The following is a 16,723-nucleotide window of genomic DNA, read 5'->3' as shown; positions in this document are numbered from 1 at the left end:
CCCCCCCCCCCCCCCCCGCCCCCCCGTTGGGATACTGTAACTTGTATTACTTCAGCTCAGAAATTTAAGTGATCAGGTAAAGATACGCGTGATATGCAGGATAGGTGGTTTGCTGTCACTGCATCACCACTGAAGTGCTGGACAACCAAATCTTTGAGTCTCTGCAACTTGCAGTGTTGTTGAGCTGTAGACATTTGTGGTGCATCTTGGATGAGGAGGATTATCTGGATACTTTGTCCTAGGTGGCAGTCACACGATTTAGGCTAATTAAAAATTTAGAGTGGATCGATGGACTGGGCCAAGAGGCTGTGGCTTTGACTTGAAGGATATAGGGATCCAGCACAATGATCAATAAACCTCATTCCTTGCCTATGAACAGTAAGGACATGATGTCTGAGTTGGAGGAGCAAACTGATCATGGTACAGGTTGTCACATTTGATTGGGTGGACTTGGAAGGAATGCGATAGTGATATGGGACAGTTTCATCAGTGGGATAGATCTAGTTGCAGAGAATATAAAAGTTCTGAAGGTTATGTTGTCTGATGCTATCAGTGCCAGGGTTAAAGACCCCTCAGTACATCTGGGGGAAAATTTGGAGTGGGGGGTGAGGAATCCAGTTGTTCTGGAACACGAAGGAACCATGAAATGGGTAGAATTAGGAAAGTTCTGAGAGAGCTTGAGGATTTAGGGTTGAAATTAAAACATATAACATAGTAATCTTTTGAATTGTTGCCTGTGCCATGGGCCAAATGACATGGATCAAGTGGGTTACAAAATGAAACATGTAATTTGAATGTGTGGGAGGGAGGGGTTTTGATTTGTGGGCTGCCACCAGTGCTAGGAAAAGAACTATTCCACGCTGATTGACTCCACTTAAACTGGGCTGGAATCAATATCCTGACAGTGTATGTTTACTGTGGTAGAGGTTTTAACAAGGAAGTGTGGGGCAGAGGGTTCAATTCAAGAGACTTAGTAATTGAAGAGAAAACAGCAGTATTGCGAATTGAATAAAAACAAGCAGAAAAGGACAAGAAGGGGCAGTTTAAGGGTGAATGCATGAACAAAAAGAGCCTTGTGAATAATAGGTTAAACAATTTTAGGGCTCTTTGTCTAAATGCATGAAGAATTTACAATAAGATAGACAAACTAGTGGCATAAATTGTATTAAATAGTTTTAATTTAATTGCTATTGCAGTGAAATGATTACAAGATGAATGAGGTTGGGAAATATTCCTACATACAGCGCGTTCTGAAAAGACAAATTGGAAAATGAGGGGTAATGCTGGTAGTAATGAATGACATAGGGATTGGTAAGGATTAGGATTAACAAGAGCATGACAAGATTGGTACAGTAGTTTATAGACCTGCTTGCTAACTGTGTACTTAACCAGGACAGAGTATTAAATGAGAAATAGCTGATACTTGTATAGAAGACAAATGCAACAATTGTGGGTTGTCTTTTCTTAATTTGACTTGCCAGTTTATATTAACAAAGGTAGTCTGCAGGTTGTGTTTGTTTTTACTTTTTTCTTACACAAATTTCTGAAACAATATGTCATGGAATCAACTATGTGTAAAGTTATTTTACATCTAGTATTGTGCAAAGAACCAGCGTTAATGAGTAATCTTACTGGTAAAAGATCTATGGTAGGATAGAAATAATGACAATGCTGAATCCTGTGGGCTGCGTTTCACCAAAAAAATTAGTTGGGGGCTGCCGACACACGTCAACTGCTGTGCAGCAATTAAATGGCTGCTTGGTTGTTAATTGAGTTGTGCCTTTTGCCCCTCAAACAAGATGTCCAGCCTCTTTGCTGCCAGGAATATAAGAACAGTTTATTGAAGCTTTGAGCATATAAAAGAAGAGTATCTAAAGCAGATAATGGTCCAATAAGCAGGATTAGGCAAAATTATAATGAAATGAGGAAGTGACAGAGACATTGAAAGAATATTTTGTCTATCTTCACAGTAATATACACAAATTACATGTCCGTGGACTTTCACTATCTGGCAACCTAAAAAGAATGAGGAACTTGAGTTAATTGGTAGCAAGTTCTAAAATGTCTTGGAGAAACTCAAGATCCTGAGGATTTCCAGATTTGCTTGCCTACATCTTAAGATTCCACAAGTAGTACCTGCAAACATACAGGATGCATTTGTTATACTTTTCCGAAATTCCTTGGTTTCTAGAGCAGTCCCAGCAACTTGCAAATAAGCAAATATAACTCCACAAATCAAAAAGCAGGGAGGGAGAATATACGGAGTTACAGGCAAATTAGCTTGATATTAGTTAACATAAAATGTTGGAATCTCTTCAAGAAATCTTAACAATGTAGTTAGAAAATCATATTTGCCAAACAGGAAAGCACATTTGACAACTTTTAGTTTTGAGTATGAGATTACAGTAGTCAAGGGAACCAGTCGATATAGCATATTTGGATTTCCACAACACACTCAAGGCACAACATAAAGTTTGAGACACAAGATGAGGGTGCGTGAAATTTGGGCAAATGTATTAGCATAGGTTGAGGATTGGTTATCAGAGATGAAGCGGAGATTTGAGATGAACAGGGTGTTTTTAAGTTTGCAGGCTGTGACTAATAGATTGTGAGGTGGATGAGTGCTGGAGTCTCAACAATTTCACAATCGAACATAGATTATGATTTAGCAATAATGTATGCAAGTTTGCTGACAACACAAGTAGATGAGAATGTAAGCTTTGAGAAGACCAGAACCTGCAAAGATCTAGGCAGGTTAATTATTTAGACAACATGATGGCAGATGGAGTGCAATGGTGGGAAGCGAGGTTATTCACTTTCATAGTTCAAATAGAAAGGTGAATATTCTTAAAGAGAACAGAAACTTGGAAAAAAATCATGCTTAGACATGGCTGCATTTGTAGAAAGAACACAAAATTGGCAGGTATAGCCAGCAATTAGGATTGAAAGTGACCTTTATTGGAAAGAGATTGAAAACCAACTATAAACTAAGTCCTGATGCAATGGTTACAGGGCTTTGTGTGCAGTTTTATTAAGGGAGGATGTATTTGCATTCAGGGTGGTGCAGTGAACGTTCATTTAATTCCTGAGATGAACAGATCATCCTCTTGTGAGTAAATTCACTGCATGCACTGGAGTTGAGAAGAATAAGGCATTGTCTCATTTAAAAGTACAGAATTCTGAAAAGACTTAACTGGATAGGCATTGAGAGCCTTCCCACAGGTTTGGGAATCTTGTATTCGGGCACAGTCCGAGGATCATGTCTGATCATTTCAGACAACAGTGAGAAATTTCTTCACTCAGTTGTAAATTTTGAAATGCTCTGTCCTTAAGGGGTGTAGATGCTCTATCATTGAATGTATTTCCGATTGCGAAGGTAAGATTTTTATTCTTGTATCAAGAGGTATGAGGCGAGACAGGAAAGTGAAGTTAAGGTCAATGATCAACCCTGATCTTACTAAATGGTAGAGGTAGCTTGAGGGATCATGAGGTCTATTCCTCTTCCTTAAATTCTGATTCCTATGGAAGAATTTCAAAATGAGAATGGTATTTCAAAATTGTGACATAACGATTGCTGGAGCCACCCTAGGTCAATGATTCTGGATGTATTAGAATGGTGTGAGTTGGAATATGAAGAGCAAACATGAGTCTTTTTTTTATTAATGGAATAAATTTTGGCTTGTAAACGGCCTCTGTCGCTAAATTGCACCTCGTTAAATTCTAAAGACATCACATCCATAGGTTTTGTCATTCATGTTACTTATTGCTTCCTAATAATCATGTTGCCTTTGTCTGATTATGATTTTTTCAATGTTCTCCTGTATAATTTCTTTAATGAGTGCTAGCATTTTCCCTGTGACAAATGTTAAGTTAACTGGTTGTCGATCACTGCTTTCTGTTTCCCTATTTTCTTGAATAGAGCTGTGACATTCGCTGTTTTCTAATATAGTTTAAAATTTTCAGGAATTTAGGGCATTTTGGAGTTCACAATTCATTGTATCTAATATCTTTTGCCTCAAGTTTGGCAGAGTCTGCAGAAGCCCCACAGGACTATACAGCCACTTATGATCTCAGCCTGAGTGTAGAAGAAACTCATTCTCATCTGCAAAGGGCCATCAATAACGATGATCTAATATCTCTGCAGCCATTTTTTAAAGACTCCTATAGGACAAAGACTGTTAAATCCAGAGGACTTGTCAACCATTACCTGTAATAATTTCCCAGTTTTTTTTTTAAACATACTGATTGATTGATTGCTGTTTGTAGTTATGGCTTCCCTTTTAGAGCTCCCTCCCTCCCTCCCTCCCATCCTGATTTGGTTGAGATTTTTAAATTTCAAATTCTGTTGATTGCCAGTTCATTGATTTCTCTCCTAATACTTGGTAGTTTTTAAATCATTGCTCTAATATGTTGTAGAGGTATGTTGAGGCATGGTTACAGAGGGATTTGTATTTGTTTCAAATTCAACATTAAATCAGTTTTCCACCGCGTAAACAGTGATGTCAACATATCTGTAAACATAATACGGGTTATGAATGTGACAGCACCACACAAGATCGAGTAAGAAGAGTCTTCTTGATAACACGTAGATTCTGCAAGTATTGTTTCCCCCAAAGACATTTGGTAACACTTTTGTATTGTCTTGAAACTGAAGTGGTTATACTGTAATTTGTGGGCCAAGACCTGTGCCAAAGTTATGATAAATCAGAATGCCTAATGAAAATCTGGTGGGGTTTCCAGCTGTTTTACAGTAGTAACAAGTGCATCAGTGTCTGGACTAACAATATTTAACATGGCTTTCTCTCTTGTTTTTCCCTTTTGATTTAAAAGGCTGAAGGGTACGTGATCGGTAGTTGTATTAAACACATTCCAATTGCTGGTCGTGATATCACATACTTCATCCAGCAACTTTTGAGAGATCGAGAGGTGGGAATACCTCCAGAGCAGTCCTTGGAAACAGCAAAGGCTGTGAAGGTACAGTAACATGTATTTATACAAGTTCCTTTTACATAGAGAAGGCTTATGGGGTGTTTCCTGAGCATTATTTATCAAAGTTTTGCACCATGTCATGAAGAATTAGCAGAAATGATCAAAAGCTAGACCCACGAGGTAGGATTTATGCTGTTCTTTAAAAGGAAAGAGTGAGAGGGGCAGAGCAATCTAAAGTTCCTGTTGGGTGGGAGACTGACCAGAGAAGCATTGGAGTAGTTCAATCTCCAGTGCAAATTGCCTGAGTCCAAAAATCTGAAAAGTAGATTTGAATTTGCTGGCTGTAAGACACCAAATTGGCCGCAGATCAGATACTTGTAATTTAGAATGACGTTTTGCTCAATTCACAGCTCTCGCTTCTTAGTCAGTGAAGTAGTGGCTGAACTCTAACTCAGCATTAGTCGGCATCTCTGTCCAGTGCTGAGTGTATTATGATCAGATGGTGCTTTGTTTTAAAAGAGACTTAAGTCCTATGTGTCTGGTCAGTTAGGTGCAGAAAAAACAGCCTAGGAATTTTGTTTGGAAAATAACACCATTCTTCAGGTGGTGTTATTTCTTTTTGGGACGTGGTGCACGATTAACCAGTGTAAAACGGTGACTTCCTATTTGGTTTGAAGCACTTTGTACAAGTAAGAACAACTATATAATTGGAAACCAGTTCTTCAACTGTTTTGTATTCTTTTAATGTGGATTCTAGGAATCCATTTCCCATGCATATGCAATTAAAATTCACTGAATTGGCTAATGTATTGCCAGCCTGAGAATTGATTTAACATTGTAAAATACTGGGAGCTGGTCCCAAGTTGTATTTTAGGAACTCTAATTAAAAGAGGATTAAAAAGCAGCCTTTAATAGTTTATCACCTAATTCAACACTGACCATGACGAAATAGAAACAAAGCACTGAAAATACTTGGGTACCATCTGTGGAGCAAGAAAGAGCTAATGTTTCAGGTTTGTGACTTTGCATCAGAAATACTGACTATCACCTTGACTATGGTTACCTTACCGATTCAGGTCTTGCTCAAGAGTTTGAAACCGAAATCAAAGGTAGGAATATGGAAAGACATGAGTAATGGAAACTGACAAACAGAAGAGGTCCCTTAAATAGAAGCATCTCTTGCCATTTGTGGAACAGGATTCCAAATCTCTACTGCCAGTGAATACAGCTTTCTGTTTATCCCATGTGAATCCTTTTAAAAACCTTGACAAAATCGTCTTTTGACATCGTAAGTTCCAGAGATTCAATCATAGTCTGAATTATTATTCCCTGTAATTTTGTGATTTAATTCTGAAAGCAATGTATTATACTGGAGATCTCCACGCCTTCCCCCCCCCCAAAAAAAAACAAGTGTGGAGACTACAGTTCCATTTTTGATATTTTTCTTAATTTTTTTTTCACATTTCCCACTCCCTCCCTTATTCCTCCTTTGAATGTGGATGTCGCTGGCAAGGTCAGCATTTCTTGCCCATCCTATTGCCTTTGGCAGAGTGGCTTACAAAACCATTTCCTAGGGCAGTTAAAAACCAAATACTTTGCTGTAGGTCTGGAGTCGTTTGTATGCCAGACTGGGTAAGGGTGGCCGACTTGCTTCACAAAAGTGATCTATGTACTTGGAACTCCAAGTGAGATTTGCAGCTTAATGCCATTTTAGAATGCATGCTGGCTTATTCTTTTTAGGCCCAAAATGGATAACATCCAAGTTTGCTTTTGTTGAAATCTATTTGCAATAATGTTGTGCATTCACTTAATCCACCAATACCTTCCTAATTTTATGCTTCAAAGTCATTGGCTTTCTATCCAGTCATCTAAATTATTAACAAATATGGTAAACAGTTGTGACTTCAAACTCAATTGCTCAGGATGTCACCAGTCATGTTAGAGTCACTACTTGTTGTCCCCCGTCACTCAGCCAATTTCCTTACCTCGTTAATAATTTGCCATTGGTTCTGTAGGCTTCAGCTCGGCATCTCCAGGGGCTTCCATCAGATTTCTTCGGGAGGTCCCTAGAAATAACATCCCTCAAAATTCCCTTGTCCTACATATTCCAAAAGTTAAATCAAGTTTATCAAACATGACCTGTCCCTTACAAATCAAATGATACTCCTATATTTGCAGGTGGACTGCAGCGGTTCAAGAAGGCTGCTCACCACCACCTTCACGAGGGCAGTTAGGGATGGGTAAGAAATGCTGGCCAGCCTGTGACGCGTACATCCCACAAATGAATAGGAAAACGAAATACCAGATACAAGGCACCAGTACATTTCATTTGCTGCAGTAAAGTTCAGTGACTACATTGAACTACACTGTAACAAATCAAAAGTGGTGGCAAAACTCAACAGGCCAGTAGTGTCCGTGGAAAGAGAAACATAGCTAATGTGAGAGTTATACAGAACTCTTTCCTTCATTGATTTTGGCTCAAAACCCTAGAAATCTCTCCATAGTAGCATTCTGGATGTCCCTACACTACATAAACTTCAGTTCAAGAAAGCAGCTCACTACTTTGAGGGCACCAGGGATGGACAATAAAGTGAAGCTGACATCCCGTGAATGAAGAAAACAAACTTCCACGATGTCAACAATTAATGGAAAACTTATTTGAAGTTAATTAATAAATCTGGAATTGAAAGCTAGCCTTAGTAATGGTGACCAAATCAACTGACATTGATTTTCATAACTCATTGGGTCATTAATGTCTCATGGGGAAGGAGATCTATTGATCTTCCGTGGTGACTCGATTGCAATGTTTGACTGTTAACTGCCCTCAAATGGCCAAGCTACTTTCTCAGTTCGAGAAATTAGGACTGGGCAACAAATGCTGGCTTTGCATGTAATGCTGCTAACCAATGAAAAAATAAATGAACATGTCATTATTTCAGCAAGCAGTAGCAATATACTGTGGTTCCATATTTAAAATGTCTGGCACTTGACAGTGTTACAAGAAGATTACCCTCGATTTTAATTGCAGTCACAGTTTCAGCCCATTTAAATTTTATTTTATTGAATGAAGTGCACCTTTTCAAATGCAAGTTGTAAGAGCTGTGAAGTGTTTGATTTTGTGGTACTGGGATGTCTGTGATTTTAGTGCATGATTAAAGAATGCTTATTTTGTCAAACCAGAGAGGTACAAACAAAAACAAACTATTGCGCAGCTGCCAGTTTAATACAGTTTACACACTAATGTTATAGGTTTCAGTGTACTATAGTTGGGATTTAGTTATATCTCTCCTCTATTGACAAACCAGGATAACTTCATCTCAATATTAAGTTGCTTTTTGAATGGTTATGCCGAAGCAAACGGAATTCGTCTGTCTTCGTTCTTTAATGGAAGAAATTTCACCTTCACTAAATAGGTTTATCGTAAGCCATTAAAATGGGAATTTTGGAGGAGTCAGTTGATGAACTGAGGAAAATTACTTTTTGATAAAAGTTGCAAGATTTTATTCAGACGTGTTTTCTTTTATATAGAAGTGAACATTTTCAACAATGATGATTAAATCCCTTTTTGCTTTCCCTTGTTCTCAGTTTTCACCCCTCCCTTTCTCTTGAGGTTAGTTACTTAGTGTGGACTGGGCATCTAAGAAATCTTGCAGTCATCTTGTATTTCAGTCAAGTTCATTATTCTTTGTCTGAATCTGTGGTGAGTTGTTTTTGCAAGTTGTTGGGCCATGAAAGGTCAATACCAAAGTTGCAGCTTTCTTCGCCCAACACTACACATGCAATTTTACAGAAGAGTGGAGTCTCGCAAACATTTTCCTGTCCCTTGCTGTAGAGCAGGACTGACCTCCACAATCCCACATTCACGCTGATTATAACCAATCAACTCAGACTGGACAATGAAACTAAACTGGGCTATTTTGTGGGAAACCTGTATGACTTAAAATACATTGAACACCAAGGTCTGTGTTTCTTTAATGAATGAACAATCTCAGAATTACTTTTAACGTTAAAAATCTTTGGACTGGACTGTTGAGCTTGGCTATGTAAACAAAGTCCTGTTGGCATTTCAATCAAATTTTGTACTGGAATATTTATGGGAGGGATTCATGTTTTCAACAAAAATTGTTTTAATTATTTCAGTGTTTACTTTGACTTTGAAGATAATAATAGCTTGTAGTGACTTTGTAACGATTAACTAAGTTTTTTTTGTCTGTTGTTTTGTTGAATTAAAGGAACGTTTTAGTTATGTCTGCCCAGACTTGGTAAAAGAATTCAACAAATATGACACAGATGGCACAAAATGGATTAAACAGTATACTGGAATCAATGCCATCTCCAAGAAAGAATTCACTATTGATGTAGGCTATGAACGATTTTTGGGCCCTGAAATTTTCTTTCATCCAGAGGTAAATTTTTATTTGTTGTACTTGAGTTTTCATAGCATGTTGGAATCACTGTATGAGGTTATATTATCCAGTTTGATCACTTATAACTAATGTAATGCTTTTCCTTATCCAGTTTGCAAACCCTGATTTTACACAGCCCATCTCTGAAGTAGTAGATGAAGTCATTCAGAACTGCCCCATTGATGTTAGACGTCCACTGTATAAGGTTAGTGGTCTAAGTATGTGGCATTATTGCTTTGTACACTTGAAAAACAATTGATTTTAAAAGTACTTAAGGCACTGTAACATTTAAATTCAAACCTTCCTTTTTATGCCTCAGAATTCTAGCAAGACAATACCAGTTAAACACAAAAAGGATGTTTCCCAATTACTGGAAATGCAGAACAAGAGATTAAATTCTAGAGTCAATGAGTAGGCCATTTAGGATTGAGATTTCTTTAACCAGAGAGTGGTAAGCCTCTGGAATTCTTTGCTGCAGAAAGCAGTTGAGGCCAAAACATTGAATGTTTTGAAAGAGGAAATGGGTATAGTTCTTGGAGCTAAAGGGATCAAAGGGTGTGGTGAGAAAGCAAGAGCAGTGTACTGAGTTAGATGACCAGTCATGATAATATTGAATGATGGGTGGGCTTGAAGGTCTGAATGAGTTATTCATGCTCCTTTTTTTGGGTTTCTATTAAAGCACGTCTGCTTTCTGTCATTAATTTTACTTAGTTGTGGAATTGTTGAAGGGAAATTAATCTCTAGTAATTCATGATGCACTGAAAAAAGACATTTTTTCCCTGATACTTGATTTGTTATCAGTGATATGAGACTTGTCACACCAGCCCCTTTTGTGTCCTTTCATTTTTACATTCTTGTTTTGTTGCTGTTTTCCTGTCAGTTGATTAATTTTCTGAAATTCTTAGTTAATCTACACAAGGCATTATTCATATAATTTCTTTGCTTTTGGCCATTGCATTGCAATAAACCATAGCTAAATATGGCAACACTGATCTATAGAGAAATTGTGATACTAGGAATTAATGTTTCCAGTATGAAAATTTGGGTTGAGTGCCTAAGAAAGAAGGCTGACTGGAGTTTAGAAGATGCGTATTTTCTTCCACACAGTATTTTTGCTGCATTGTCCTCCGTTATTACTGATTGTGAATGTTGCAGAGAGGTTTTGTACAAAGCCACAATTTTTATAATAAATGTTAACCTTTATAAGCGCATGGTCTGTCCTATTTTGGTAGTCCAACTTCTTTTTTCCAAAGTTTTGCCTTTCCTCTAGCAGTCTTACTACTTTTGTGTTGGGTTTAGCCCTTTAAATAATCTTTCTTCTTGGAACTCAATCGGCCGTCGTATTTTGGTTTGACTAAGTGTCGCATTTTTTTTTTCAAGTTTCGCAATTTCATTGATCTTGAACGCTCCAGAGATTGTTAGGATATTTTTTAAAAAAAAGTATTCTCAATTCTTTCTATTCCTCAGCTCTTTGAGTTTTTCATCTTTGATAATCTGTCTTAAGAGTACAAAAAAGTCAAGCTTGAACTGTCCTTTCCATGCTTGCGTGAACGCACACGTGCATCGGTTTTCTTCAAAGTGAATAAGTACTATCTCTTGCAATCTCACAACACCTTATGAATTTTGTGCATTCTCTGGATAAAGACAGAAGTTATGCAAATTTGGTGCCTTTAAGGTTGAAAATTAATTTTGTTTCGTTTCCAGAATGTTGTTCTTTCTGGGGGTTCCACCATGTTTAGAGATTTTGGACGACGTTTACAAAGAGACTTGAAGCGGACAGTAGATGCCAGACTTAAACTCAGCGAAGAATTGAGTGGTGGAAAACTCAAGGTTTGTAAATTTTTAGTAAATGAAATAAAAACGGAGATCCAAAATAGAATCTAAAGATAGGTGCGTTTGCTATGTGGCTACTGATATTTCACTCCAATTAAAATCATTTATTTGGAAGCTTATTTCAAGACAAAACTTGTCAATACTTAATTGCTTATCATGCTTCACATTGTCATTGACTAGTAGCTGCAAAGTTCTGCTAATTTGTATCAAAATTACTCGAGTTTATTTTGAAGTATCTCCAGGTGACGTTTTCTTGCCATCTGTAAAATCATAGAATCCATACACTGTAGACAGAGGCAATTTGGTCCATCAAGTCTGCACTAACCCTCCAAACAGACTTAAACCCACCATCCCAATTCCCCCACCCTATCCCCGAACCTTCCTTTTACCATAGCCAATCCACCTAGCTGGCACATCTTTGGACTGTGGGAGGAAACTGGAACACCCCGGACGAAACCCAAGCAGAGTTCAGAAGAAAATGCAAACTCCACACAGTCACTAAAGGCTGGAATCGAACCTGGGTCCTTGCCACTCTGAGGCAGTAGTGCTAACCACTGTGCCACCATGCTGCCTAACAAGGGAATTTTGAATCAGGTGGGGCAAGGGTGGGAAGATCAAGTGTGGAATAATGAAACAAATCATAAAATAGAGTCAAAGCAGGAAAACAAAGTATTACTATGTAAATGAAGGTAAGAGAAAGCCGGAAGTCAGACGTAAAAAGGAAAAAATAAAGAATATACCTGTAGTCGAGACTAAACGTTACCAAGATAACGAAAAAGCTAAAGGTTCAGTATCTGAATGCATGTAGTATTCATAATGAAGTACATGAATTGATGGTGCATTTTGAAGCTAATATAAAAACAACCTGATAGTAGGGAGATGTGGTTGCAGAATAATGAAGATCGGATACTTAAATATATGCCATTTAAGGAACATAGGAAACTAGGTCAAGAGAGCACTCCTGATCAACGATGATATTGGTACAGTAGAATGCCCTTCGTGCAAGCGATCAAGTTAATGAAACAGTTCAGGTGGAGATGAGAAATGAGAAATAATTATGGGGTGCGGATGTCAATTGTAGGTGGCATCTACAGACCTCAAACAGTAACCACCATATCGGAAGATGTATGCAAGAAGAAATGCTGGTGCTTGTGATAAGAGGTTGGCAATAATTGATTTTTAATCTACATGTAAATTGGAGAAGACATTGGTAATGTTGCCTCGATAAGAAGTTCAGTCAATGCTTTTGAATGAGTTTCTTAGAGCAGTATGATGTGGAACTGACTAGAAAGCAGGTCACATAAAATTCTCGATCTTCAGTGACCATGTTTAATTGTCTTAACACCATTCTTCTCTAACATAACAGCTTGCAGCAGGAGACCAAGTAAGTAAAATGAGTGCCTTTGATTAAAAATTGGTAACATTCTGTATCACTTTTCTGCCATGCCGAAGTTTGTTCATAACTTCCAGTTATAGAGTATGATAGGCAGTAATCAGTGTATTGGCTAAGGTGAAAATCTGGCAACCTGATTACTGTAACAGGATTCTATTTAAGTAATGTGTCCAAACACTTGGGACAAATGAGAAACAAATATTGATTAGTGCAACATCTGTGTTTTAAGTTTTTAAAAAAACTGTCCTGACAGTTTCTTGGCACAGCTTAGTTTATTGTTAAAGTTTTAAAGATCCTTCTAGATTAGTAGAATAGTTTGAGATTTCTAATTTTATTGGAAACCAATTCAACTGCTGGAGAATTGTGAATTTTGAAATATAGTTGCATCTTTTTGTAGCCTAAACCAATTGATGTTCAAGTGATTACGCACCACATGCAGAGATATGCCGTTTGGTTTGGAGGGTCAATGTTAGCATCCACTGTGAGTAAACATTTTGAAATTTCAATTTTTGTTTACGTGTAATCTTAGTATGTGAATGCGCTTATCTTCTGTAACATTTCAAGACATTAATTTAACTTCTGGTAAGTACTAGAATTCTTAGCAGAATGGCAGAGCATTTTTGTTAATCCAGGCTTCCACCAGACAAAGCTATTCTTGTCAATTTGTTTTGAAACAAAGTTTGCTTCTTGTAAATCCTTGAATACTACAGCAATCATGTCTGTATGCTGCAATCCCTGGATAACATTCAGATTGTGCAGCTAAGTGGCAAGTTACATCCACACTATTAAAGTGTCGGACATTGATCACGTCCCACAAGAGTGAATCGAGTTGTCTCTCGTTGATGTTACTGTCATTGAATTCCACAATGTCAACATCCTGAAGATTATGATCACCAGAAACTGGACTAACCGTATAACTATTGTGATGAGCTGGTAAGAGATTAGGAATCTTGCAGTGAAGAACTCACTACCTGACACCCGAAGCCTGCCCTCCATTCACCAGTCAGCAATGTGATAGAATTCTCTGAACCTAACTACAAAGTTGCAGCTTCTTCGATGCCAAAGATGCTTTGTATAACCCAGGGCAAAGCAATCTGTTGATCAACCCCTCCATACCGAAGCAAATTTTCACTTTCTGCACTACTAATGCCACAGTGCCAGCGGTGTATACTATATACCAGATCCCCTACAGCAACTCCAGATTCTTCAACAGCACCTTCCAAACCTACAACGTGTACCTTCTAGAAAGAAAGCGAATATATGGGAACATCACCTGCAAGTTCCCCTCCGAGCTATGTAGCATCCTGACTTGGAATAATATTAACATTAATTTATGTTGCTGGGTCAAAATCCTGGAAGTCCATTCCCAACAGCATTATAAAGGTACTGCAGCAATTGAATGACCAATAACTCCTTGCCTTGCTAGAGACACCCTCCGCCAATTAAATTACTTTTTAAAAGTAAACAATGGTATATTGTGGTACGTTATTTTAATCAAAGAAAGATGTGGTCCAAGAGAATAAGTTTTTTTTGTTTTTTTTTCCTAAATGCAGTCAGCTTTTAATGTTTAATGGCAAAGTGGATGTTTGCAATATAAATTATGCTATTAAGTACAAGTAAGAAAGATTTACAGTGAGTTTCAGGATGGAAAGTGCTGCTTTTGGGACAAAGTTTTGAATGTATTCTTTGTTCAGATGATCTTGGTAAAGTGTAGATCACTTCTAGCAAGTGTAAATGAACGATGTCACAAGCTCAACTAATTATCTTGAATTGGTTCTTGTAGGTCTTAGTACGCACAATTATTCAAGTGCTGCCAATCATGGAATTGTATCAAATAGTGCATGTTTTGTTTTAGGCTTTGCAAATGTAGGTTGGTTGCATGCAGTTTCACCAAGTAATTTGAGGCAGTATTATTCACTCAGTCCATTAGTTGGATGTACAGCCTACATAACCTGGCATTGCACCAGCACTGAAATTACTTGGGGGTTTGGGGAACCTGTAGTTCCCCATTGCTTTTGTCTATGGTAATACTTCAGCCATTCGGAGTTGACTTGCCAAACAATTAGCACCCTTTTTCTTCCAGTAGCATACATTGTTAAATTTTAACCAAACACAACATTCTTGTGTAGTCCATATGTGTGCAAGATGGAGAACTTTAGCAACAGGTTTTTCTTTTCATGTTATTCAAGTTCTGTACTACTAAGCAAGTAAGGTTCAAAATGTAATTGTTTATTATGAATGCCGAGAAGTAAAATAAGAAATAGCAGTCATGCAGTGAAACATAAATTTATTAGGTAGCATATGACATTGAGTAGTGTTACAAGTTTTGTTACTGACACCACCTTAAAATATACTTTGCATTTGGAAATTGTTCCAGTAAAGGTTATTATTCTACAGTAATACAAGCGTTTTCTTTTGAACCTTTAACAGAATATTTTTGTCTCTTGCAGCCGGAGTTCTACCAGGTATGCCACACCAAAAAGGATTATGAGGAGATTGGCCCCAGCATTTGTCGCCATAACCCTGTCTTTGGAGTCATGTCTTAAGGCTGATCTTGATATTGTAAGGGCTGAAGGGAGCCTTGCTTTTGGGGGCTGTTATGTCTGAATGACTGGTGCATTATAAAAAATGGCTTGACTTTTAAAAATGGATGACCAAACAGTGTGTGGCTGGCTAATTTAACAATTGAGTGTCTTAAAAGGGGCTATGTTGAAAAGCCAAAATATAAACTTTTTTCTTTTATTAAACACTTTGGATTAGTTTGTAAGAACATTATAGAATGGTTTTAGATCAGATTATGCCCTAAGATAATGCATTTGTTGGTGGGAAACCCAAGACTGATGGAATTTGAGAGAACAGAATGTCAGCTCTACCATACTTGAATTGTACACTTAAATGTGTACAATGCAAGATCTTGTTATATTTCATACTGATTTTTTTATACATCAGGTGGGGAAAATGAGAGAATTAGGTTATCTATTAAGTAAAATAATAAGTGACAAGAAAACTAACATTTAGTGAAAGAGTGTGAATGTACTGGTCAAATAGGAGCTGTACACATCAGTTTAGAAAAAGAATCAACACAAAATGGAATGATTGCTGAGAACTTGAACCAGAGATACATTTACCCTTTAGTTAGTGTTGGAGGCTTCTTTTTACTTTTTGGATGGTATGTTTTACTGTTAGAACATCTTGCTGCTATGTCTGTATATAATTAAATTACAAACATTTCATCAAGCTCTGCTTCAACAGGTTGAAACTTTCTTAGCAGAGGAAGTGACTTTCGGCACTAACTGCTGGAAGGGTTAAATTGTGAATTTTCATTTTTTAAACATTTGGATTTCTTATTTGTGTACAGCAGTGACTAGTGTATCTATGCTCTTTCTTAAAAAAAAAACTCCAAAAGTCTAAACAAAATTGTATCAGCATCTAAGAGGCTGTGAAACAGTTTGTAAAAGTCATATGACTTTGTTTATTTGTGACTTCAGTCTATCCCCAAAAGAATAACAAACTGTTTTCTAATATCAAATATGGCTAACTCCGCAAGTGCTTTGGGAACTAAGGAACTATTACTTATTTGAACTAACAGATGCCTGCTAGTGCTTTCTAAATGCTGAATGCATTTCTTCTGTTTCTTCCTGCAAAAAAGGACTGGACCAGTATTGTAGTTCTAGTACATTTTGATTTAAACCAAATAATCTAATGATCAAAGTGGTGTATTTAATGCCTTGCACCATTCCAATAAAGGCACAAAATTCTTTTTAAGCTTTTTGGCTGTGACTGATTATTTTAGAAAAAGAAACTTCTTTACACTTGCACTTTTTCAACTAAGCATAAAAAGAGAGCTGCACTTATTCTTAAATTGAATCAACCACTCATGAAAGTGAAACTTCATTTGAGTTCCACAAGTTGCATTTGCACAGGTGTCCAGATAAATTTTATAATATTATCTTGTTTCAGCTTATTAGTCTTGTCACTTGTCTTCCCTCAGTTTTCCTTGACTGAATGTCAGCAGACCAGCACCAAACTAGACAGAATTGGGCTACAAATGTAGAACATGCTTAGTTAAAAAGTAAGACCATCAGCAAAATTAAATACCAGTAATTAAATGCAACTAACAAGCAGAAAATTTACTTTTACAGCTGCCTTACTAAATTATATA

The 16,723-nt window shown here is 37.3% G+C and overlaps 1 protein-coding gene across 1 annotated transcript; it reads left to right on the top strand.

Annotated features, from left to right (window-relative positions):
- Positions 1-4,827: 4,827 nt before the first annotated feature.
- On the top strand, positions 4,828-16,326 carry LOC109922571 (actin-related protein 3; the record flags this gene model as incomplete). Its single annotated transcript, XM_020522617.2, has 6 exons — positions 4,828-4,974; positions 9,162-9,335; positions 9,448-9,540; positions 11,040-11,165; positions 12,959-13,042; positions 15,012-16,326. Coding segments are annotated over 6 exons (720 nt in total), but the record flags the coding sequence as incomplete, so codon positions are not given.
- Positions 16,327-16,723: the final 397 nt, after the last annotated feature.

Source organism: Rhincodon typus, chromosome 7, assembly GCF_021869965.1.
Source record: "Rhincodon typus isolate 14 chromosome 7, sRhiTyp1.1, whole genome shotgun sequence".
Lineage (NCBI taxonomy): Eukaryota > Metazoa > Chordata > Chondrichthyes > Orectolobiformes > Rhincodontidae > Rhincodon > Rhincodon typus.
Note: the sequence above shows the minus strand (reverse complement) of the source record. Positions and strands in the feature narration are given on the sequence as shown.